At 36.0% G+C, this 26,089-nt stretch overlaps 2 protein-coding genes and 1 long non-coding RNA gene across 7 annotated transcripts in view; 2 read left to right on the forward strand and 1 right to left on the reverse strand.

Annotated features, from left to right (window-relative positions):
- Positions 1-6,103, forward strand: part of LOC111056635 (mitochondrial proton/calcium exchanger protein) — a 36,316-nt gene extending 30,213 nt beyond the window's left edge. For 2 of the 4 annotated variants that reach the window (XM_039433491.1, XM_039433489.1), the window contains 3 exons: positions 810-997; positions 1,889-2,048; positions 4,750-6,103. In XM_039433491.1, the coding sequence (XP_039289425.1) occupies positions 810-997; positions 1,889-2,048; positions 4,750-4,920 (519 nt within the window). In that variant the 3' untranslated portion in view covers positions 4,921-6,103. The remainder of the gene's footprint in view (positions 1-809; positions 998-1,888; positions 2,049-4,749) is intronic. The other 2 variants (XM_039433488.1, XM_039433490.1) reach the window with 1 other exon arrangement.
- Positions 1-26,089, forward strand: part of LOC111056636 (pre-rRNA-processing protein TSR1 homolog) — a 432,307-nt gene that overhangs the window by 392,294 nt on the left and 13,924 nt on the right. Inside the window, exons 1-7 of one of the 2 annotated variants that reach the window (XM_039433486.1) lie at positions 9,631-9,874; positions 12,655-12,916; positions 15,161-15,377; positions 17,623-17,823; positions 21,437-21,667; positions 23,199-23,370; positions 25,045-25,254. The exons of the other annotated variant lie outside the window; for it this stretch is intronic. Coding sequence (XP_039289420.1) covers positions 9,760-9,874; positions 12,655-12,916; positions 15,161-15,377; positions 17,623-17,823; positions 21,437-21,667; positions 23,199-23,370; positions 25,045-25,254 — 1,408 coding nt within the window. The 5' untranslated portion in view covers positions 9,631-9,759. Of the gene's footprint in view, positions 1-9,630; positions 9,875-12,654; positions 12,917-15,160; positions 15,378-17,622; positions 17,824-21,436; positions 21,668-23,198; positions 23,371-25,044; positions 25,255-26,089 lie in introns of those variants that run through there. 2 annotated transcript variants of the gene reach the window in all.
- On the reverse strand, positions 5,624-7,640 carry LOC120352532. The gene is made up of 2 exons (XR_005571907.1): positions 6,541-7,640; positions 5,624-6,394 (listed from the first exon to the last, which is right to left on the reverse strand). It is a non-coding gene; the product is annotated as an uncharacterized LOC120352532 (long non-coding RNA).

Here is a 26,089-nt window from a genome sequence, read left to right on the forward strand (position 1 = left end):
ATATAAAACAGAAATCTTGTTGGGGTGACCCAGTTACCCCAGTTGGTATTCCGTGTATGTGAAGAAGGTTGGTAGTCCAAGGGTTAAATCCATATCAAGTCTCGTTCGTTTTAATGTGGCTCATATTGAGCCACCAGCTGATTACATTCAGTTTAAGCTTTGACTGTAAATCAGTCTTGGTTTGAAAGGAACTCTTGTACACTATAAAATAGAAAATCAAAATATCTCATTCCCGAACTTTACAAGCTGACGTATAGCCAAACTGTAAAGTATAAACACGACCTAAAAGATGAAGAAACCTTGAGGGTTTGAAAGGTGGAAGGGTAGGTGAGAGGGTTAGGTTTTTGATTTTTAATAGCAAAATGATTGTATTATTCGAATGCTTTGATAATTATTGTATAGCAGAAACAGGATGCTTGCATGTCAGAACATGAATAAAAATATAAATCTGAGTGCCCTTTTAAATTATTTTCTCACTAAAAAGTACCTTTTTAAAAGGGTACTAAGATATTTTTATTTTATTAAAAGTAACCCTAAAGAAGAAAGACAATGTCAGAACATGTTTGTGCTATTTATTTATTTATTCACAATATCACATCGGAAACAACAGGTAATGACCCAAATATGTTTCCTTAACACAACAATAAGTACAGTATACAGTTTAATCAGTTTATACAGTCTAATACAGTTTATATAGTTTGTCTATACGTTACCGTATGATTTTAGGGAATGCGATATTTTGCCTACTTATAAAAACCCTTCAACTAAATATTTTTTGAAGATCTTCAATTTTGTTTTTGGTGTTTTAGGATGTTGAAGACCTGAAAGAGCTGCCGGCTGAGGAGATACAGGTGAAGGAGACGAAGGCGGCCAAGAGACTGTTCAAGGTCGTTAACAAAATGATTAACAAGTTGGACGCGCATGTCGAGAAGCTGGAAGAGAAGGGTGAGACGCTCAAGAAGGACATTTCGCAGTTGGATGTCGAGAAGGAGGCTAGGTAAGAGATTGTAATCCTTGGTTGTACTTTGTATTTGCAGTTCATTAATTGACCATGGAAAAATATGTAATGTGAAATTTTCATCTTCAATATCATCATCATCATCATCAAAATTTTATATTTGTTTGCTTTTAGATATGAATTGTGCTTAGATATAAGTTTTCTTAATTTTAAACTTTATAAAATAGAAACTCAGGAAGTGAAAGTGCAAATTTTTAGTGAGAAAACATGAAGAACCCAAAATATAACCTATAAACTTGAGTGTTGATAGGAAATGACAATGGGTAATACGGCAAGGCAGAACATACAAAAGGATCTCTCTGCCGATAAAAAACCGTATGAATAAATAAATAAATTAATTGACCGAGCGTGGTGAGGTACAAGATTCAAGTCGACGGTTTTTCAAATTCTTCTCATGTTTTTATGTATGTTTGTTCCGCATTTAAGGCGACGAAACGCGACAATAGATTTTCATGAAATTTGACTGGAATGTTCTCTTTTGAATTGCGCGTTGATGTATATATGTTCTTTGAAATTTCGAATTTTAAGGATAATATAAAAGGATAAGGAGTTCCTTAAATCACTCAATTATCTTGAAAATAAGCATTTAGTCTTGTAGTAGATACAGTATTGATTTCAAATAAATACTGATAACCTCAGTTACTCATTGATATAGTTATGTGAGCAATGAAAAATAAATCAAATCAAATAGTTCTTTATTTATCATTGCATTTCAAGATTAAAATAAAATAATAATTCACAATAATCAGTTGTGAAAGTCTTGTATAGAATATGGGCTAATTGAAATCAATTCCTGTGACAAGTCCTGTTCGTACAGTACAATTTTTAATAATGACAATAAATATTGAGTTGTATTATTTGTGTATGCAGTGATAAACAAGAAGAAGTACTCCGCATCGACGAGGTACTGGAAGCCATTCGCAAACTGCAGGAAGTTGGCGATGAATCGCGGTTGGCGCGCATCAAGGAGGTGCTAGCTAAGATGGATGATGACCTTGACGGAGCCATTCGACTCGACACTGTTCTCAAGGTCAGCAACCTTTAAACATCCTTTAAGTAACCTTAAAGTAACCTTACTTCAACCTTAAATTACACAACTGTGACAGTGAACAGTGAAAATAGAATTCCCATGAATTTAAATAAAAATAGAAATCCAAGTACCCCATTTAAAATTGTTTCAACTCTTCCTACTTTTCTCTCTCTTTCTACTCTTCATTCTCATCCTCTTTTACCTACTTTTCTTATTTCTTCATGTCCATCTTATTCTTCTTCTTCTTCCTGCTTTTTTTCTTCTTCTTCCTGCTTTTTCTTCTTCTCTTCTTCTTCTTCTTCTCCTTCTTCCTGCTTTTTCTTCTTCTTCTTCTTCTTCCTGCTTTTTCTTCTTCTTCCTGCTTTTTTCTTCTTCTTCTTCTTCTTCTTCTTCTTTTCTTCTTCTTCTTCTTCTTCTTCTTCTTCTTCTTATTCTTATTCTTCTTCTTTTTCTTCTTCTTCTCCTCCTCCTTCTTCCTGCTTTTTCTTCTTCTTCTTCTTAGTCGCCACATGTTTCGGCTATTATATGATGCCATTATTGAGTCATAATAAGTCACCACTTGCTTGCTTTTTAAACAATTTTAAAAAGTCTTAGATTTCTATTTTTATTTATATTCTAAAGTAGCCAATTCCCAAAGAAAATAAGACAATTCCCATGAGCTCTATAGTCTGTACAAAATTGCTTTCGACTTGGAGAGACATGCGCAGTAGAGATGCGGCTTGATGTTGCCGGTCTAAACCGGCCAGCGTTCTCTAATTTCTAGTGAGTGCTCAAGAGCTCATGATACACATACGAAGTTTCCTGTCTGAAAGCACTGAGTCGACTGAGTCTAATCGAAAAATTGGCAACTGCGCTTCTACCTATGACTCTATCCATCACTATAATTATCCACTGATCTAATCAACTTTGTAATAATTATTACTAAATATTCCATCAATTTTCGCACTCAATCATCTTCATTACATCATACTTGAATTTTCAAATTTTTCTTCTTCCCAACTCCGTCTCTTTGGTAGAGAGTTAGTGGGGAGGATATTTTTAATATTCTTTCCGAAGAATGGACATTGATATGTCCAAAGCTCCGCCAATTTATGTAGATGCATAACAATATAATTATCTATAGTTATATATTACAATTGCTTTTTCATATCATATACAGTTCAATAATTATTTCTTAGTCTATATTATGTAAATTCATCTATAATTTTGCTGTATTGTAAGCTATTGTATATAAGTGTATAAGCCAGTATACATTGTAATCTACATAAATAAAGTACTCAATCAATCAATCAATCAATCTCCTACAGAATCTTCAACTATATCCAGTTATAAATTAAATAATCTCACTTATAACACTTTGGATTAGACTTCTATTCGCGGACAAAGTTCAGTAACATACTGTACTTTTTGTGAGTAGTATCTTGTTCACTTGTAACTTGTCGTGTTATACTTTTATTAATATTTTATTTTGTATGAATTTCGAGTGAATAAAATTGATTTGATTGGCTGATCTTGCTCCATTTCTCTGTACCGCATATTCCTCCAAGTCAGGAGTAATTTTGTATGGACTATAATTCTGGACTATTACCAGTCAGCCCGGCCTAGTGAATATGGCTGATACCATTAGAACTTATGGGAATTATATTTCCACTGTACACTGGCACTGTCCCGTGTTATCGAATGGGCACGTTAAACTGTCGGTCCCGGCTGAAGTATGACAGTCGTAAGGCCCATTGACGGCTCTAATTATATATTCAGGCCAGGTGGAACTTCCATCAGGAACTCCCCACTAATAAAAGCCATACGAATATTATTACAGTCACTGTTGTGTAGTCAAGCTTGAAAGTTTTAATCCAGTCTTAATCCAGATAATCCCCGTTTGAGTTTAATGTCACACTAATATTCCATAAATCTCAACCACTTAGGCCCGGTTACACAACAGCCGGTTAAATTTTAACCGTGATTAATTATTTCACGAGAACCAATCGGAGAAGGCGTTTTTGAAAAGACGGTTTCATAACAGCCGGTTAAATTCTAACCGTGATTAATTTCACGAGAACCAATAAGAGAAGGCGTTTTTGATAAGACGGTTGCATAACAGCCGGTTAAATTTTAACCGTGATTAATTTCACGAGAACCAATAAGAGAAGGCGTTTTTGATAAGACGGTTGCATAACAGCCGGTTAAATTTTAACCGTGATTAATTTCACGAGAACCAATCAGAGAAGGCGTTTTTGAAAAGACGGTTTCTCTGATTGGTTCTCGTGGAATTAATTACGGTTAAAATTTAACCGGCTCTTATGCAACCGGCACTTAGAAGTGAGTTTTTTGTTTATCCGCGTTCGGCTGTTTATGCGATTAGTCCAAACAATAAATACCCATCCAAAACAATAAATCGTACTTATTTGTATCATATTTATTCAGTTTATATCAGTATTAAAATTAATACTGAAATATTTAATGGAACCGTGAGAACCACAGTGAGATTTACGGTATACAGTTAGCACCTGATTATCATTGGTTTGCTATCATTGTCTGTCATTAGTCAAAGCAGATAGCTCTATCCTTTTGAGGGAAATTTATTGTAATTTTATGATCTACTTGACACATGAATCAAATGTAATGTGATGTTCCAATCATGTATCTGATTTGTGCATTGGTAAATGTAAATGAATGAATAAATAAATGAACAAATGTTTAGGTGATAGATGAAATCGGCAGTGACAGTCTCAAACTCAGCCGGAAACAGATGGACGAAATCGTCGAGTTGATTAAGAAGGAGGAGGAACTGGAGGAGGCGAGCAAGGAGTTGGCGGCCGCTAAGGAGAAGGAGAAGGTCGCCAAAGGAGGGGAACAGGTCAAGGAGAGGTAGGGTGGGGGGTGGTAGAGAACAGGAGAAGAGGGGAAGTGATGGTGTCACCTATAAATTAACAAAAGCCACTTGATATTTTGTCGAAACCACTAATTTATAGAAACAATTTGAGATACTAGTCTCGGTTGTTACACCAGTCTAGTAAATTTGAATTTAACAACCTAAACTAGTATCACAAACTGTTTGGATAAATCAGTGGTACGTTCTTGGAACACGGTAAAGCTGGTAAATTGTTCCAGTTCCTGTGGTACCTTGGTCCATGTCACGTGACTGGTGCAAAACTACTATTTGTTCCCATGGAACGCCACTTCAAAATCATTGGTTTAAGCTTTTGGCGCGCACTTTTGGAGTCTATTTCCACCAAAGTGTGTCGTTTACTAGTTTGTTGTACAAATTTACCTGCTACAGAAGTGTACACTTCTTCCACTTTATTACTCTCAAATATTCTTAAAGGAAGAAATCATTCAAAGAATGGTTATCAAACATTATTTTTTGTTGATTTTTTGGTTATCTATTCTGTGGATATTCTATGGTCAACCATCGCTCTCAAATATTCTAAAAAGTAGAAATCCTTCAACGAATTTTGTATACACTATTTTGTTGATTTGTTGGTTATATATTCTATGGCTATTCTATGGTTGACCATAGCTCTCAAATATTCTAAAAAGTAGAAATCCTTCCAACGAATTTTGTATACACTATATTGTTGATTTGTTGGTTATATATTCATGTGGCTATTCTATGGTCGACCATCGCTCTCAAGTATTCTAAAAAGAAGAAACCATTCAACGAATGGTTATCAAACATTATTTTGTTGATCTGTTGATTATATATTCTGTGGCTATTCTATGGTCGACCAGAAAACTATCTGGCGGTTCGTCCTATCCACCAATGAGAGCTTTCGAATGCGGTAGATTTTACCTACACCGTAATAAGACTGCGAGACAGGATTTATTTACCGGTAAACGGATTTTGTAACATTTTACTGTTATAACAACTGTCAGAATGTTTCTTAAGGGACGCAGGACTTTTTACCGGTAAATTGTGAATAGAACAATCTATCATTTGAAACAATTTACCGTGTGACGTGATGGTATCACCTAAAAATGAACAACATCGACTTGTGAAATATCGTGTTCCCAGAATGTGCTCAATATCAAGTCGGTTTTATTTATTAGGAATATCTAACACAGCATCATCTCCCCAACAACACAGGTACCTAAAAAAATCATGATAATATTACAATGAGAAAGAGTTTGAGTAGATGAGTTGGTTAGAGAGGTCCGGATTACACTACAGTAAGATTTACTTCAAACCGTTAGCTCTGATGTTATTAATCGTAAGGAATTCCGGTGAGAATGGGTGGGTGTCATTGTAGATATACTGAAAAAAGTGTAGAGGAGCTTTCAAAGACCTGATACAAAGCCATAATTAAGTTGAACTAAATCCGAAGAGATAGTTATCGTTCAAAGACCTGATATAGGATCGCAATAAAGTTGAAGAGATGGTGTTCGTTAGTTATTGAAACCACGGTATATAGAAGAAGTAGTTTCATTTTAATACCGTGATTAAAACTATGAAGCTAACATCAATCCGAAGAGATAGTTATCGTTCAAAGACGTGATACAGAATCGCAAGAAAGTTGAACTACATCTGAAGAGATGGTGTTCGTTAGTTATTGAAACCACGATATATAGAAGACGTATTTTCATCTTAATACCGTGATTAAAACTATGAAGCTAACATCAGTTCAACTAAATCTGATGATTAGAATTTCGAACGAACTCAAGGACAACATAGAGTTTAACTACAGATCCATTGTTAATAATGTACAAGAAATAGAAGTACCGTTGAATTTTCAAATCAAATACTTTGCTAGTAAAAAGTGACTTGATTATTTAGAATGTTGTAGCTATTGCTTGAAGCTAACCTATTGATTAGCTTGCTACAATATTATCATGGTGACTTGTAAAAACTGGACAGGAACTAGGCAAATGAAGCTATAAGCTTAAACTAATGTTAAAACAATTTAGTTGACTTGTAAAAAATGGACAATGAAGAGCGTTAGTAATCCATCATAGTTCATCGGTTATGTTTTTCTTTCAAAAGGAGGAAATGTTAAGATCAAATATATTATTAAGTTAAAATAGCAACCAAAGCATTTGTTAAGCGTTGTTTAATTTATTTGTGATAGTTTGATATCAAAACTGTATACTGTGCTATTGATTGTTAATACTATACATAATAAAATCATTGATCTTGTAAATAACTTGAGTGCTTTATATTTTTACTGTATTCTTCTTTATAGTTAACATTATTTTAATATGATTGTTGCATGTGTTATGAAATAAAGTGCTGCAGTTTATTTGGAAAATATTTTGAGGATTTATCTATAAATAACAACTAAAAAGGAATAGAAACAATAAAACATTAAAATTGAATGTATTTTGAAGAAAAAATAAGCACTAACAATTAATCATTGAATGATTTATTCTGCAAGAATGAATAGTTCAAATTGGTCCAAGCTTTACTCTGGAGTGTAAAAGCATAGACAATTTGTAACGAAAGATTGAATTTATAGTTTATATTTATTTATTCATTTTCTCAGTCGTACAATTATTTTTACAGTTATATGAGGATGCACAACAGTCTTATATCCAAAATTGTCCATTATTAAATTTATACTACAGTCCAAATTAAAATCTAGGATAAGCTACTATCACTCATCAAAATAACAATTTATTCACACTTCAAAAAACAAACACATCATCAATTACAATTAGATATACTATGAATTCGATTTACTATGTTTGCTACAATATTTGTTAATGTACTATGTACTATTCTACACTAACAGCATCTAGTTACTATTTTGGACTTTCTGAAGTAAACATGTTTTCTAAAAAAAGAGAAATAAACAAAAATAAGTTTCTCTTGCTGAATTTTTCTTCTCGTGAGATCAGCGGAATGATCCCACACATGCACTCGTTCACTCTCTTCCATTACGGTATCGACAGACGACAAAGTTTCCAGCTGTTTTTCCAAGGACGTATTTATCCTTTTAATGTCCTTCAGCGAGTTATCCAAGGGTTGATAATTAGTGCAATCGAATCTTCATATCATAAACCTACTTTGTTCCAAATTTCGTGAAAATCGTTAGACTCGTTTTCGAGATCCGTAAATATACCCATATAACTAGATAACCACATAACCATATAAATATATAATACAGAAATTGCTCGCTTAATATAATAGGATTTAACAATACCTTGAAAAATAATTTCAATTAATAACAACCGGCTGAACCCAACTATATCAATTAGATATAAAATTTAAATAACTCAATAAATTAATATAATGAGAAGACTTTATGTTTTAACTTTGTCATTTTTATGTGAAAAATAGTGTAGAATGGTCTCTGAACCAGTAAGTAAGATAAATTAAGATAATATAACAGGATAAAAATGCAGTCGTGCTAAGAGTATAAGGGTATAACATTGAATGCGTATATTATATGTTCTTAGATTGATTTCTACAATGATGCAGGTTTAATGCCTATAGTGAGGTCCACATTATAATGGCAGTAGAGCAAGATTGCAGAATAACGTTGCCGATCCTCTGTCTTGTCAATGCCTTCAATAGATGGTAGCAGATCATTTATTGAAGTAATGTTAACTGTTCATCCTCGTTTAAAATAATCAATTATATTTTTCAATCATTTCAAATGAATTTCCATAATTAAGATGGAATATTTTGTTAATAATTATTAGTTCTACATTGTTAAAAGACGTTCTGGCAAAGAGCAAAGCGAGAAAGAGATAGCACTATCCGCTTTGTTGTATGATAGACAAGAATAGCAATACCATTGCTAATCAAACACTGCCATTATAACGTGGACCTCACTATAGTGAGATCGGATACCCCATTTATGTGAAAGAAAGTACACATCAGATCATGCATGAACCGAAAAACAAAATTTGGAAAGAGCCATTGTGATCACAGCCCTAGGGCCAAACCACATTGAGCGTTTTTACACTGACGGTGGACTTGTCGGCAAGGCAGGAAGCTTTTTGATAGGCTGATAATCAGCCAATCGGAGAGATTGCTGCCCTACTGACACGTCTGCCTCCAATGCAAAACGACCAATGTGGCTTGCCCTTGAGGGCCAGACCATGAATACTAAGCTTTTTCATGCGTCAACGCAATCCATTCCAATCAAGGTCTATAAATACCTTGATTCCAATCGAAGAGCTTGCTGCCCTGCTGACTCTAAAAACGTCTGAAAAAACTCCTAATATGGGCTGGCCCTGACAAATCCATTAATCTCGTCTTGAGCGGAGGAGAAGGTTTCTTTGAAAAGACCGCTTCTCTGATTGGTTATCGTGGAATTAATCACGATTAAAATTTAACCGGCTTTTGTGCAACCGGCACTCAAAATTGAAAGTAGAATTGATATCTTTATCAAGTTTACAGAAAGATATTTCGATCGTGTGACTATTGATTTTGATGTCAACATGACTGTATAGTTGTATCTGGGAAATATCGATATCTTGATCAAATTCAATTATCGATACCATGTTCAACGCATTGATATCTCGATCTTTGTCGTCTATCGATTCTTCGATAGGTTTTGACTATCGATCTTAATGTCGATATGACGTTTTTGATTTTTTATATCGACAATGGACTATTTCGATTTCGACTGTGTATTATTTTTAGGTTATGAATTTATATTTTATTTCTGACAGACACGTGAATGTGGGGACGTAGCGTAAAAGTTTATTTATTATTTAGCAGTAAATCATTTCAAACTACCAAATCTGATTGGTAACAACAAAAATGGGAATTGATAGTACACAGGAGAAGCATCGTCCTGGACAATTCAAACAGCAAAATAAACTTCACAAGCATGGTCGTCATCGCAGTAAGGGTTCCATTGATAACCTCAACAAAGGTACGAATTATTATTGAAATAGCTATTTTTTTAAATATATTATGAACAATATCTTAATATGGTTGTCTTTAGTAGTTTCAATACTATAATACATAGAGATAAACCAAGTTTGAAGTAAGATGAAGAGCAGTGCAATTACTGCCATACAATAGCATAGCTGTAAACAAATCATGGTCAATCTATATATATAAAAGCGAAATGGCACTCACTCACTGACTGACTGACTGACTGACTGACTCACTCACTCACTCACTCACTCACTCACTCACTCACTCACTCGCATAACTAAAAATCTACCGGACCAAAAACGTTTAAATTTGGTAGGTATGTTCAGTTGGCCCTTTAGAGGCGCACTAAGAAATCTTTTGGCAATATTTTAACTCTAAGGGTTGTTTTTAAGGGTTTAAAGTTCGTCTTTTAGCATGTATATTCTTCTTCTCCCAATCTCTTAATTATAATTGAAATTTCCATATCATATGTTACTATAGAACTATAATCTTGATAGAGTACCTCTTCGAAAGAGTTGTTAACTGGCAACTAAATTAATAATTTTGTCAGGTTGGCATTAAGTTGAGTTGACTATATTAGGTTGGCACCAAGTTGAAGATCTAAATGCATTTATCGCGGAAAAATTGATTGGGCACTGCTACTTCAATCCTGGGAATATTATATTACTAGCCGTCAGGCTCGCTTCGCTCGCCATATCCGTTTAGCCAGACGTTTAGTCTGGACCCCCGACTGGATTGCTCTAACATATGATAAAAATGCTCAAATGAAAAATGCAGGCGAGCGAAGCGAGCCTGCTGATCTCATCCCTGGACGATCCAGTCGGGGGTCCAGGGGGCGGAGCCCCCTGGCTAGACGGATATGGCGAGCGAAGCGAGCCTGACGGCTAGTTGCCACATATGTATATGTATAGGTACTGTATCATTTTTTATCATCATTGTAATTTAAAATAATAATTCAATATTTAATTTAAATATTTACTAGGTTTAAGTGTATTGAAATTGAACAATTTTCTCAAAACTTGTTCAATGTTATTGCATTTTTTCATAGACATGAAAAATCGTGATGATTGCTGCCTTTTATAGTTAATTGTTTTGAAAACATTTAGAATCTCTAAAACTCTACTTTTTATTCCCAGTTTACTAACATTATTCTAACTTTATAGCGTTTTGTCTTTATAATTATTTGAAACTTGATTCATTTGTTTGTTCAATTTTTGGCCAAATTCTTCTTTATACACTTAGGGCCGGTTTCCGAGCTTGGGATTCAGCTAAGTTCTAGACCAGTGGTCGCAAACTTATGAGCCTGTGAGCTAGAATAGCATTTATAAATCTTCTAGTGAGCTACCAAGCAATATTAGAATAAAGAAAGTATCTTTTATTGCCTATAAAGGTACATTTCTATTGTTGGAATCTACTTATCTCATAGCAAAAAGTATAACAAAAGTTGAAATGTGCATTAATTTCAATGACAGAAGTGGAAATCTTTTTGGCCATCAATATTTTATTGATGTTTGGAGTGTACGTTGTTGCCGCCATTCTGATGCAGTTGTCCAAAAAATGTTCCTATATCGATTTTTCATGAATTTCATACTTGAGAAAGATGTTTCACACAAGTAGGTAGAGCTGAGCATGGCTTTCAGCCTCAATGCAACTTGAATAATAATTGGATATTTTTCTTTGGGGACTTGAGGCCAAATATGCCCAGTTGTAGAAAGTGATCTGAGAGACAAGATCATTTTAGAAATCCACAAATTCCATTTCAACTGAAGCCTGATCTCCACCAAAATGTTTTACAACACAAGCTGCAAAATCTTCTGCATTGATCTCTACAAAAGGAAAGTTGACGAATTGTACCATATTCGATATGCTTTTAAAATCTTGAAATCGCTGATCAAACTGTTGTCTCAAGTCTGAATTGTAACACATTCTTGGTTATTGCTGAGCTGCTGTGAAGGATTTTCCTCGTTATTGATTTTCTTCAGACTGGAATAGTGCTTATATTCAAACTGGACGACATTCTTTTCCCACATCTCAAGCTCCTTGGAAAACGATTTTACAGTTCAAATCATTCCACCGATAACCTTATCTTTCCCTTGAAGCTGCAAATTTAAATCATTCAACTTCTCAGTTATATCTGAGGAATGCAAAATTTTGTAGCCATGTTTCTCAATGCATGGTTGACAACCTAAGCATTTCTGTGAGCTACCAAAAACTACCCCACGAGCTACCGGTAACTCGCGATCGACTGTTTGGCGACCACTGTTCTAGACTTTAAACAGCTGGAGTCAGAAAATTGGTTTTTCAAAATGGGGCAAAGTCGCAGTTTTTATAGCAATCTTTATTTTCTCATTTCTATTAAAATGGAAACCTTTTTTCCTTGACGAAATTAAACATTTCTAAATAATTGAAAAAATAGCCGAAACTTTACACCATCTATTTTCTCTTTATTTTATTTTGTGTTAAATTTTCTAGTTTTTCAAAACTATTCAAACGTGACAACGACTACGACTACACCCCGTTTCGGAAAGCCAATTTTCTGACTCAAGCTGTTTAAAGTCTAGAACTTAGCTACATTCCATGCTCGGAAAACGGCCCTTAGTTTTTCTTTGCATATGCAGCATGTACTTACTTGCTTACTTGTCCAGTCTTCTCCACAGTCTGGGGACCGGGGAATCGTCAGTTAACTTCCCTTCAATGGAAGGCGATGTATTGGTTGATAAATTTAATACTTCATGTAGAATTATGTAATACATTTTCTCTCCTTGTTTGAAGGTCGTGTATCGGTGAAATTTCTAACGAAGAAGGCGAACAAAGTGATGAAAAAGGAGGAGCGCAGAAACCAGTTGGCGCAAATTCGCCACAAGAAGCGGGCCGAGTATATGGAGAAGCGGAGGGGAATCAGCGATGCGCCCCATATGGTCGCAGTGGTCACGCTGAGTCAGGGCATTCAGTACGACAAGATATTCGAACAACTAGAGAAGGCCGACGAAGATGCTACGGTCACTTACACTACGGAGAATCATGTGCATATCAAGTGAGTATAGTGAGGTCCACGTTATAATGACAGAGTTTGATTAACATTGGTGTTGCTATTCTTGTCTATTAGTCCACAAAGCAGATAGCGCTATCCTCTACCACCTCCGCGAATTTGCCAGATCGTTTTTAACAATTTATAAATATGATTAATTAATACAATATTTTATTTCAGTTATGAAACTTTATCAAGTTACTAGCTGGCCCGGCGAACTTCGTACCGCCAAATAGTTCATGAATCTCATGATAAACTTTAGCTGGATGCACACCTGAAGAGACGCGATGCGGCATTTTGCATCCAGATGCTTCTTGCTTATTATTGGTTTGAATGGAAGAACTCACACACACTGAATCGGGCATGGCGTGGAACGGTGTGATAAGGCAATCTCCATAAGATCAACACTTTGTATCACCAAGGCGCGCCTCCTCAGGTGTGCTTAGCCTTAGCTTAATCTGATGCACTATATTTTTATGAAAATTATCCAACAATCAGTGTTGACATTTATATCTCAATATGGACTTCCTACGTGCTTAGTTTGTTGTGCAGCAGTTTGTATTTTTAGTTATAGTTGAATGCAGCTTGCTGGGAAATTGAATGGTATTATCTCCTTGCTGCTGATTTTCCCGTGCATATTCTAAATTTACAGCATTTCGAGTTCTACGACTCGAAGAACCTCGTTCTAGTTCTAGTTTGGACGTCGTTCATACCGCGGCATTATTATTAGAATTAAAATTAAATTTTTGAACCATTAGAAAGGAAATAGAAAAACAGATCCACCGACGGCTGTTGGATGACGCAATGATTATAACAGCTGATTTTTATTTCTGCGTGTCGCCAGCTCACAAATCTTCTCCCATAAAGGCCATTCCACACAGCACGTGGCGTGCGTGGCTGGACGCACGCTAGCTACTTTTCAAAACATCGCTTCCCAGCTAATCAAATGAAGCAATTCACATGGCAGCCACGGCCACGCGGCAACGCTTGCTATACTAGCCACGCGTGGCTACCGTTCGCTCTCTGAGCGATCTTTTCAAACGTGTCCGGCCACATTTTGGTCCGAGCATGCGCAGAACGTATACTAGACGTATACTATCGTATAGAACGTATACTATCATTGTCAGCCTCAAGGTCGCGCATTAAATGATGGAATTCGCCATAGGTCTTCCTTTTTTTATTGATTGGATGTAACCACTGGTCCCGTGCTGTCACCGAATACAATAAAACCAGCTCATTATCATTACTACTGCTGCTGTTGGAGTCATCAAACCAAGGTAAGCCACAAGAAAATCCAGATTCACACCACGGGACCGTCGGAGTTGACATCTTCCTGCATACTGACGGGAAACGTGGCCGGTATAGCATCGCAACAGTCGTGGCGGTGTGAATTAGCATGTGGCTAGCGTGGCCTGCGTGGCGTGCGTCCAGCCACGCACGCCACGTGCTGTGTGGAATGGCCTTAAGGATTACTTGTAAACTTTGAAGAACCGTTGGAAAGAGTCCTGAAGTCGGATTATAAATTTGATAGGCCATAAACCTGGTCCTGAACATAACGAACACAGTTTTAAAAAATTCATCAAATTCGGCGCACACATAAAAAAGTTGTTGAATGTCAAAATTTGAGGCTCGATTTTTATTTATATAGACTGTATCTATCATTGAAGAATAAATCTTCTTGAAAAATGTAATATAATTCATAATTTTGAACAAGAATGAATTGTTAATATTGTATCAAATATGCCGGTATCAGCTAACCTCTATTGAAGGCAGTGGCAAAGCAGAGGATCGGCAACGCTGCTCTCCTATGTTTCTCCACCATCATTATAACGTGGTCTTCACCATAACCAATTTATTCTTTCAAGACTCGTGTCCTTCGATTTCAGTCTACATCGCTTCACCTTTCTCTTCTTTAATGAAAACACTGGATTGTTGTGAAAAATATCACGTATTTATTGTAGAATTACAAACATGTTTCAAGACCAATGGTGTCATCTTGGATATCACAACATTTCACCAGCAACAGTATCTCTCTCTTCTTTTTTCAAAACTCATGTAAGTTACATTATTTACACCTTATCTTCACATCTTTTTTAATTAAAACCTACCGCGTTTCAATTTTTTTGAAAAAAGGGTATCTCAATTGTAGCCTACATTTTTTTATATTTGTCTTCTTTTACTTCATGTACTCTACTTACAACCTACGTACTAATCTTCATATTCTTTGAAACTCTTGTATCTCAATTGCAGCCTGCCTCGGTTTCGTCAGCGCTTCACGTTTGTCCGCGTGGACCGTGACGAGCTGTTCAACGTGTTGGATGTGCTGAAGGCGGCTGACACTGTCATGTTTGTCGTCTCCGTGCTGGGCATTGACGACTGGGGTGACGTCATACTGACGGCGGCCATGGCTCAGGGTCTGCCCACCTGTGCCACTGTGCTTGTCGGTCTAGAGCTGGTGTTGCCCAAGGTAATAACTCGAATCAATTCACTCTTACCACTAAATACCTGGGCGCGTTTCATAAAAGTCTCAAGTTACATAATATTTATCTAAGGCTAGGCGCATACCAGTTAGTCAAGACAAGACATGATCAGACACGTTTAGTCACAATACTTCACATTGTTGCTTATGATGCAACTCACACTGATTAGTCATTGCAATTAGACATGTCTTCATAAGCAACTATGTGAAGTATTGTGACTGAACGAGTCTCATCATGTCTTGCGCCTATCCTAAGAATTTTAGCGGATCAGGTGAATCCGAATTCTGTTTATACGCATATTGAGACGCGACACAAGTCTACAATAGTGAGGTCCATGCTATAGTGACAGTATTTGATTAACATTGGTGTTGCTATCCTTGTCTATCATTCGACAAAGCAGATAGAGCTACTCTTTTCCAGCTCTACAACGCTGCCAGATCGTTTTCTAACAATGTAGAGTTTTAATTAACAAAATATTTAATCTCAATAATTATGAAAATGTTTTATTTTTTCTCGACGAATAAAATATAATAGATTATTTTAAACAAGAATGTACAAAAAAAATTATATTAGATATACCGGTATCAGCTATCTATATCTAAATGATACATGAATTTTACAATTACTGGAGAATGAAAAGAGAGTAGAAATTTCTCCACTTGAAAAAACTTTTTTGTTCCTGAAAAACTTTTTCCTCTACAGGTTATGTCTTTCTTATTGTTTATAATTTGAATCGGATTTGAATTTATAAAGAATCAGTTTGAGCTTTGTTCAAATACAATACAGAGCCTGCAAGTTGAACGTGAAAAGGCTGCCCGGAAGCAAACCTGTCTTTTTCCCAGATTTCTTCCCACCTGAATCTGACCAAAACACCTAATAAAGGCTTCGAAGGGCAAGTAGACAAAATTGGATTAAATCTGGTGAGTTTTTGCTCTTTTTTATTGTTCATTAATGCAGAGTTTAACTGTACCAATAACCTGGCTCAAATTGAAGATTAAATTTTGCTCCTTGTTAGTATTTGATTATTTGAATAGTAAATTACAGTCCTCTAGTAGCTCTAGCCTGAGCTTTGTTCAGAACAACTATTTTAGCGTTTTAGATAACTGTGATGCAGCGCACAACGAGGTAGATAATGATAAGCAAGCTAGAAATGCAAAGAAACCTTCTAGTAAAGCTAGGGTAAAAAGGAGAAGGTGAGTATTGGTAGTAGCAGACAGCCACGGAAAGGATTTGGGATGGGAATTGAATCGTATGGTTCACGACGATGGTTTTGAAGCTACGGTAATGTCAAAACCTGGAGGAGATTTCAGGGCAGTAACACATGACTTGGAAAAATTGACTTCCGATTTCGATTTTGACGATAGGGTAATTGTACTAGCCGGAACAAATGACATAGTTGACTCTACAGCTCAGCCTACTGACGCTGACCTGGACCCGATCATAAAGACCGCTAGACGTACTAGGGTATCTGTCGCAACCGTACCTTATCGCTACGACCGACCACTCATCAACGTTAACGTTAGTAAGTTCAATGCATGGTTGACCAGACAGATTTCACAGCTTGATGGAATCGATCTCATGGATATGGGAAACTTTGAAATATCTGACTACACGAGACATGAACTCCATCTGAATAAGATTGAAGGAAAACTTAAACTTAGGGTACTTTTGAAAGACCAACTTATGAATGAAAGTCGACTCAGTACAGGAAGAGGAAACGCAGGAGAGTCTCGTGGTGGGGCAGTGCGCGTGTCAATGGATAATCAGGTGGGCTCAAGTTTTGTCCAATACTAATGATTTTTTATAGGATGTGAGGTTTTTCATGTTAACTGCCAGGGCTTGCTAAACTCTAAATTAGACATTGAAATCCTATTGTCACAGGAGGGAGCTTCTTTCGATATTGTTTGTCTGACTGAGCATTGGCTGCGACATAATGAATTAGAGGTTTTTGCTCTTCCTGATTTTGGTTTGAGATCACAGTTTAGCAGACAACTAAAAAATAGAAGTGGGTCTTGGCTGACAAGTGATTACACAGATGTGTGGAGAAGCCAGTCCATTGCTGTATTTCCATAAGGTTTATAGTTTCGATCAGGTACTTGTGGATGAGAATACTGCGTGAGGTCTACTGTTCACAGAACTACTAGTTGATTCATTAGCATTTGGATAATTGCTACATCTCAGTAATTTCCATCTATAATTTGTATTTTTGCACAACTTTTCCATTTGTTACAGAAACGGCAAGAGTCGAAGTCGCAGATCCAGAAGGCGGTGAACCGTTGGCTGCCCGATGAGAAGATAAGCGTGCTGGAGAAGCCAGGTGATGCACTGAATGTGTTCCGACGAATCGGTAACCAGAAACAGCGCACCGTGGTGCACAGAGACAGGCACCCCTATCTGTTAGCCGAGGCGGTGCAGTTTGTGCCTAATCAAGAGGTTAGTCTCTCTGTTCCAACATTGAAGCACGAAAAGGTAATCGTTTTTAGAGAGTAGAAATATAATTAATTGACAAAATATTCAATCTAAATTACAAAAATGTATTATTTGATCATAGAAAAATATATTTTCTTGGCAAATTAAATATAATTGACTATTTTAAACAATAATGTTCAATAAGAGAGAGTACGGACTTGTTTGTTTTTGCCACAGTATAGTCTGGTCCACGTTATTATAATGGCAGTGAAGAAAGATGGGAGAACAGCATAGCCGATTCTCTTAAATAATATTAAGGTGAATCTATTTTTTATTTAACATAATTTTTTTTAGTTAACTTTATTGACCGAGCGAAGTGAGGTCTAAGATTCAAGTCGACGGTTTGGCATTTCTCTTAATGTTTAAATGATTATATGTTGCGCATTTACGGCGAAACGCGGTAATAGATTTTCATGAAATTTGACAGGTATGTTGTTCCTTTTGAAAATTTTGCATTTCAAGGATAATATAAAAGGAAAAAGGAGCCTCCTTCATACGCCAATATTAGAGTAAAAATCAGACTATAGAATTATTCATCATAAATCAGCTGTCTAGTGGACTATAATTAAATACTACCCGTTCAAAAACATCGAACATCTTGAAATAGTATATTACGCTACAAGCACAGAAAGTTAGTATTTACAGTATGAGGATGAATATGTTATCCGAATACCGTAAACACCTTTCTGAGAGAGTCGCGTACGATATTTTTCGCCACACTACAGGTATAGCTGATGCCAAAAGGTTTGGTCTGTTCTATTCAAGTCATCTCTAAGCTCCGCCCTGGCTTGGAATATCTATCCGAAAATCCGATACATTAGCTCTCAATGCCAAAGACCATTTCTCTTTCACCTTTCTTAGTTCCATGTTAGCGGCCAGAAAGGGTACTCTTTCTGGCTAAAGCCGGAAAGAAATGTTCTTATGTCAGACGAGAGTCATCTGCAAACAATGTCTTTTAGATCTACGTAGGGACTGGAAAACAGCTGCTTTCTGTGCAGTGTGGCGAAAATGTATCTTTCCATCAACGTTAGTAGACTGTTGACTATAATAATACTACCCTTTCAAAAACATAGAACATCTTGAAATAGTATATTTCGCACCTAGAGCAGAAAATGAGATTTTTCCGGCCCGAAATCGGTTTTCAAATCCGAGGCCATAGGCCGAGGACTAGAAAAGATTGAGAGCCAGAAAAACATTTTTGCCCGTGGTGCGAATGATATTTTTCGCCACACTACAGGTATTGCTGACAAAATAAATGAACAATACAAAATAAAGAATACTCATTAAGTTTTCGTACTATCTCTTCATTTTAGTGGTAGAAGATTTTTAGTCAGGATTTCAGATTCTTTTAAAATTTCACTTGGAATATCACAGGCGTCGTCATCTTCAAGCATTTTTGAAAATTCGGAATGCGCTAATCAACAATAAATAATTGAATAAAAATGGTTGCGAAGGGCGAATGCTGAATTAGTTTGATTCGAAACTCGAACTGAAATAATTGCAACTTCAGATGAAGAATGTTGACACTCGCCCGATCTAGCGAATGACTTATTAACTACGGACTTCCATGTTAGCGGCTAGAAAGAGTACGTTTTCCGGTCTAGGCCGGAAAGAAACCCTTTTCTGACGTCAGACGAGAGTCGTCTGCAAACAAGGTCTTTTAGATCTACGTAGGGACTGGAAAACAGCTGCTTTCTGTGCAGTGTGGCGAAAATTGTATCTTTCCATCAACGTTGTAGACAGTTGCAGCCAGACCTGATAACAGTGCTCACACTCACATTCCGGGACGACACGTCACGGTACGATAGGACAGAAAGCTCTATGCTCATTTAGGATTTTTTCTAGACATTTTAAATTGATAAATTATTTATTAATTTTTGAGAAAACAACAACAGGTCAATGTAACTTACTGAGCGCGAGGTCTACTGTTCACATAACTACTAGTAATATTAAATCATAAAATTCAATCAATAATCTGTCTTGCCACTGCCTTCTATAGAGGTGCTAATACCGGTATCATATTAACGATTTATTCTTGTTTAAAATAATATTTTTCAACCAAGAAAGTATGTTTTCGATGATTTCATAATTAATTTTCGTAATTGAGATACAAATATTTTGTTCATTAGTTACATTACTATAAATATTTTGTTAATTAGTTACATAATTTTTAATATCTTGTTCATTAGTTACATTACTACATTGTTAAAACAACGTTACGAAGTTAGAACACCAATTTTAATCAAATTATGCCATTATAATGTGGACCTCACTGTAGACATAAGAACTCGCTACGTTCGCTTAACAACATCATCTTCAATACAACATAGAAAGTTCCTATTCTTATTTTCACTTATATTTTCCAGTTCTTTACTAATTGTTCCAATATTATTTTATCAACTATTGTATTGTTATTCAATAATTAATAAAGCCGAAGTTCGTCTGGCTCCTTCCACAAGCTCGAGCTTGCTCTTTGGGGGAAGTAGTTTGTAATGTTTCATTTTGTACATCAATTTAATTATTGCAGTGTATATTGCATAGTTCATTGATTTATTTTGTAATTTACTAGTAGTTCTGTGAACAGTAGACCTTGCGCAGTTATAAACCACAGCCTCGTCTCATACTGTCCATAAGAGTAAATTCTGTCTGTATGTCGTGTCGGCAAGATGTCGGTGTAAAAACGGCTGATGGCTGTTGGGATTGGTGTATCAAAAAAATGCTTACACCAAAAGCTAATCTCCTTCAAGACTTACGCCCACCACAAAGTAGACCCACGCTAATCCACGAAAAGCAACCCACGCCGTCGGATGTTTTGTAAACCATTGCTAGGCTTTTCTAGACATATGTGTAATATATGCAATGAATAATCCACTTATCAGCTGATTGATTATGAATAATTCTATAGCAATGGTTTACAAAACATCCCACAGCGTGGGTTGCTTTTCGTGGATTAGCGTGGGTCTACTTTGCGGCGGGCTTATGGCAACAGGTCAGCCCGAGTTGAAAGCAGAGAAAGGTCGAGAGAAAATACTATGTTTACTTTCCGTTATTAATAGCATGCGTCATTGCATGCAATGAATAGTTCACACGACAGCTGATTTTTTACCAAGTTACTTTGAGATATTAATTCTATGCGTTATTGCATGCAATTAATAATCCACTCGACAGCTGATTTATGATGAATGATTCTATATTCTGATTTCTATGGTAATATTGGCGTTCAAAGGAGACTCCTTTTCCTTTTGTATTATCCTTAAAATGAAAAATATCCAAAAACCTTGTACATACGTCGACGCACAATTTAAAAAGGAATATACCTGTCAAATTTTATGGTAATCTATTGCTGCGTTTCGCCGTAATTGCGGAACATATAAACATAAAAAGAAATGCAAAACCGTCGACTAGAATCTTAGACCTCACTTCGCTTGGTCAATGAGAAGTAAATAGAAAAAATATTTTTTGTAAATCTTTTTGTATTTTGTTTTTTGGCAAATTCATTCGTTTATTCATTCATTCAATTCCTCAGAATCTAATGAATAGTTGTGTATCTTGAATCATTAATGATTGTGTGTTACAGTCGGAGGACCGTGGAACCCTAATAGTGACCGGTTTCCTGAAGGGGAAGCCGCTCTCGGTGAACTCGTTGGTGCATGTGGCAGGGTGGGGCGACTTCCAGATGAGTCGCATCGACTCCCCCGAGGAACCCAACGCTCTGTTGCCGTCTGCGCGGCTGGAGAAGAGAGCAGACGTCGATATGCAGGATGACGGAAATGTGAAAGTGCTGGCGGAGGCTGATCCAGACAAACAGGTTAAACATTAATTTAAAAAAATGATAATCTATATTTATAATAAAGGAAAGAACTGTCTCATTGATACACGTATGGGATAGGAAATTCACACGAATGGCTCATCATCACGTCTGAACTACTGGACTGATTGATTAACTTGAAATTTTCCATATGGATTCTTTATTTACCGAGTATAGGCCTATTAATAGGCCTATTTTCAATTCTTTAAGATTCCATTACGTCAAGTTTCTAATTGGACCCTTGTGGAGCTCGGGTTACCTGCTACTCCATCAATAAAATGAAGAATGAGACATGAATATATTGAATTGAATTAATAAATTGTTGATGATCCATTGATAAATAAAAAAATTGGTAAATTTAATAATCATGGTTGCCCACAATTAATCCGGAAAAAAATGTTGACTTTCAAATTTACCTTTGTTCAAACTCACAAAAAACTAAATAGAATATATTAAACGATTATGTTATACTCCAGTTGTAATGTATATTATAATCGCAATTTTGTTTTTGGGGCAGTTGGCCTGAGAGAAAATTGATAATTCATCTTCAAATTAAAGGATGGGAAATGTATTGAATTGATAAATTATTTTTTGGATAGAGCAAACAAAGGTAAAGGAAAAACAGGCTTTTGCCCAAAAATTCTTCTATTTTCAAATGTTGTCTAAAAACTTCCAAATATTAAGTAGGTCCATTCCAATTACAAATTACAAATCAGAATAAAACGAACAATTTCAAATATTGAAATATTGATGTTCCACAGATGAATGAATTGACCCGATGAAGACAAATTAAGTTGAAATGGTACTATTTCCAGGAACATTGTAATCATTTATTACTGTTATATTCATATATTTGTGCATTATTGCATTCTTGTAGGATATTATTCTTCAAATCAATATCCTGTTAAGCTGCGTTTACACCAAAGTTATTAAGAAAATGTTAATAACTTAATCCTTAAAGATTCTATTAGATTGAACATGACTTATCATACACATGATAAACATTTGTGTTTGTCAATTTCCGATCAATCTAATAGATCTATAAGAATTAAGTTATTAACATTTTGTTAATAACTTTGGTGTAAACGCAGCTTTACAAATCAAAAAAACTTTTATTAATTCCACACATTCACATTTTACATTTTCTTGATCTATACAGTGAGCTTTTCTCGTAAAAACCAACTTGTTTATTTATTAAATTGACGATGTTGCATTATGAATTAATCACATGTTTACTTTCATATGATGATAGCATCATACCTTAAAATAGAATTACCATAGCTTCAATCTCATATCCTACATTCTGTCTATTTGTATTGAACATTTTGGCAAATAAAATAAATTTGAATTTGTTGTAGAATTAATAGGCCATTCCATAGTATTATTTTATTTTAAAACCCTTTTTTATTGTTGTTTTAATTTAAAAACATTTAAAATGAAAGGGTATTATGGAATTATATTTTATTAACAAATCAATTAGCCCTATTGAAATACTGTGTTGTAGAATGATGTTATGTTTTTCGATTTGTAGGAGCAACTGGTGAGTGAAAATGTTCCGGACGAAATGGACGCCGAACAAACATGGCCGACCGAAGAAGAGCTGGCGGCCGCAGACGAAGAGCGCAAAAAGAAGAAGAAGGTGAAACGCATTCCGAAAGGATTTTCCGAGTACCAGGCCGCCTGGATTCCCGACTCAGATGCCGGTAAAAATGTTTAGGCTCAACTCACACTTATTCGACTCAGGTTGAGAAGAGACTCGACTCTAGTCGAGAGCATGTGTTTTAAAATGGTGACGTCGCGGAGACTAAAATCATAGAGAAACAATAGCATAAGCGAGAGCAATAGCATAGAGAAACAATAGCATAAGTAGATATCCCATGGTATAGGGCGTTTATGTCGCAACTTTTACTGTTATCTCAAGCTGATAGTCCACGTAGTTATTTCCCGTGAAGCTTTATGAAGCTGGTAGTCTCTCATATTGTGCCGTTCATACACTCTCACCCGATCAAAACAGTAAAAATCGACAGTAATCGGCTTGAGATAACAGTAAAAGTTGCGACTTGAACGCCCTATACCATGGGATATTGACTTACGCTATTGTTTCTCTACGCTAGAATCGACTGGTCTGAGAGTCACCATTTGGAAACACATGCTCTCGACTAGAGTCGAGTCTCTTTTCTACCTGAGTCGCGTAAGTGTGAGTTGAGCCTTACATTCAAATTCACATAATATGTAATTAGTATGATTGGTTTTATCTTGTTCATATGAAAAATAACCTTTAATTTAATCCTTGACCAATATAGTAGACTGAACCAATGGGTTTTACCTTAACAAACAATACTATTATCATAGCCACCTCTAATACAAGGCCCCGGCCTACGATATTGCAATGTCGCAGCGTAGGCCTAGAATCTAATGTTACATGATTGGTGAAAAAGATCTGCTGGTATTTTTCAAAATCTTTTTCACCAATCATGTATTAGATTCTAGGCCTACACTGCGACGTTGCGATATCGTAGGCCGGGGCCTTGTATTAGAGGTGGCTATGATTATTATCAATTCAAGTCAAAATAGGATAGCTTATTGCAGTGGAGAAAGATAGCAGAACAACGTTGCCGATCCTCTTGTCTTCTCAATGCCTTCTATAGAGACGGTAGCTAATACAGGTTTATTGATGTAATATTAACTTATTCATTCTCGTTTAAAACAATCAATTATATTTTAGTAAGCAAGAAATTATATTTTTCAATAATTCATAATGAATTTTCATAATTCAGAATGATGGACAAGGATAACAATACCATTGCTAATCAAACACTGTCATTATAACGTGGACCTCACTATTGGTGCTATGTAAATCATGAAAGGAAAAATTTAACTTGGTTCAAACTCACAGAAAGCAAAATAGAACCTATTAGAAGATTATTATACTGCATTATACTCCAGTTGTAATGTATGTTATGAATCGTACTAATTATACAGAGTGTCCCACGAAAGGTGTAACAAGCGGAGACCATAGATTCTACATGAAATTTGTAACAAAAAATCTCCAGTAAAATTTTCTTATATCGACCTTAGTTTTCGAGGTACATCGATTTTTCGATATTTTTGAAAAACGTCAATAACTACAGTCTATGCAAACTATCAGTCCGAATTCTACATTGTTAAAAGACGATCTGGCAACAGAGCAAAGCGAGAAAGAGATAGCGCTATCCGCTTTGTTGAATGATAGACAAGGAGAGCAATACCATTGCTAATCAAACACTGCCATTATAACGTGGACCTCACTATAGGATTATGAAATACTACTTGCTACTTTCTATCTTGGAGAAAAACTGAAATTTTCATTTTCCAACTGTTATTTTTTGGGTTTTTAGAAGAAGAGGTGGACTCGGATGAGGATGAAGATAAAGACGAAATGATGATGGATGCGCGTGAGGACGACTGCTCGGAGGGTGAGGAGGGGGAGGGGGAGAGTGATGAGGAGGATTACGAATCGACGACCTCTGAACTGCCGCTCCCGGCTGACAAATACGACAAACAGATGAACTTGGACGAGGAGCAGGAAACGCTGCAGAAAATCAAAGGTAGGTTCGCAGAAAATTTTCTAAATGTTTACATTGAACGAGCGTTAGCGACTCAAGGCCAAAGTCATTGTCTGTCTGTGATTTTGTTGGTTTGTATGTTCGACTATAACTTTTCAAAGGTGTGATCAATCAGTTCTTCGAACCGTTTTAAGCCGTGTCCACACTGAACAAAAGTTCGACAAACATATTGTTGAAAAAGTTTGGGCAAATTTTATCATATTTGACAAACAATGTTTGCCCGTGGCCAGTGTGTACGCGTCACCAAACAAAATATTTGTAAGTGGGAAGAACAGGTTTTATGTTTTACAGCTGTCAACTCTGAAAATGTTTGGAAAAACAGTAATTTTTTGTTTGACAAATAATGGTTGTCCAAAATTTTTAAAATGTTTGTCTCAGAGCTCCTCAACAAACATGTTTGCCGAACATTTGTTCAGTGTGGACACGGCTAAACAGGTCAAGTTTGTTGGACAACAAAGTTGACTCACTCCTTGACTCCTTCGTCATTTCTCAGGATACAAAAGATAACATTGAAAGTGCATAAGAAAAAATTGTTCTGATTTATTATTTAGTTAGCTGAAGAATTCATTGCATAGAATTAGAACGGTTTTCCTTCATTCATTCATAACATCAGCTGAGGCTATTTGCAAGCTATCATTGACCAAGCGAAGTGAGGTCTAAGATTCAAGTCGACGGCTTACGTTTTGAATTTCTCTTTATGTTTATATGTTTTTACTTTCCTTGCCCTATTACCATAGGTAAGGAAAGTATTGCTTTCCGAAAAAAATTAAGGTACCCCAATTTCTAAATTTCTATACGTTTCAAGGTCCCCCGAGTC

This window comes from Nilaparvata lugens, chromosome 7, assembly GCF_014356525.2.
Source record: "Nilaparvata lugens isolate BPH chromosome 7, ASM1435652v1, whole genome shotgun sequence".
Taxonomy (NCBI): domain Eukaryota; kingdom Metazoa; phylum Arthropoda; class Insecta; order Hemiptera; family Delphacidae; genus Nilaparvata; species Nilaparvata lugens.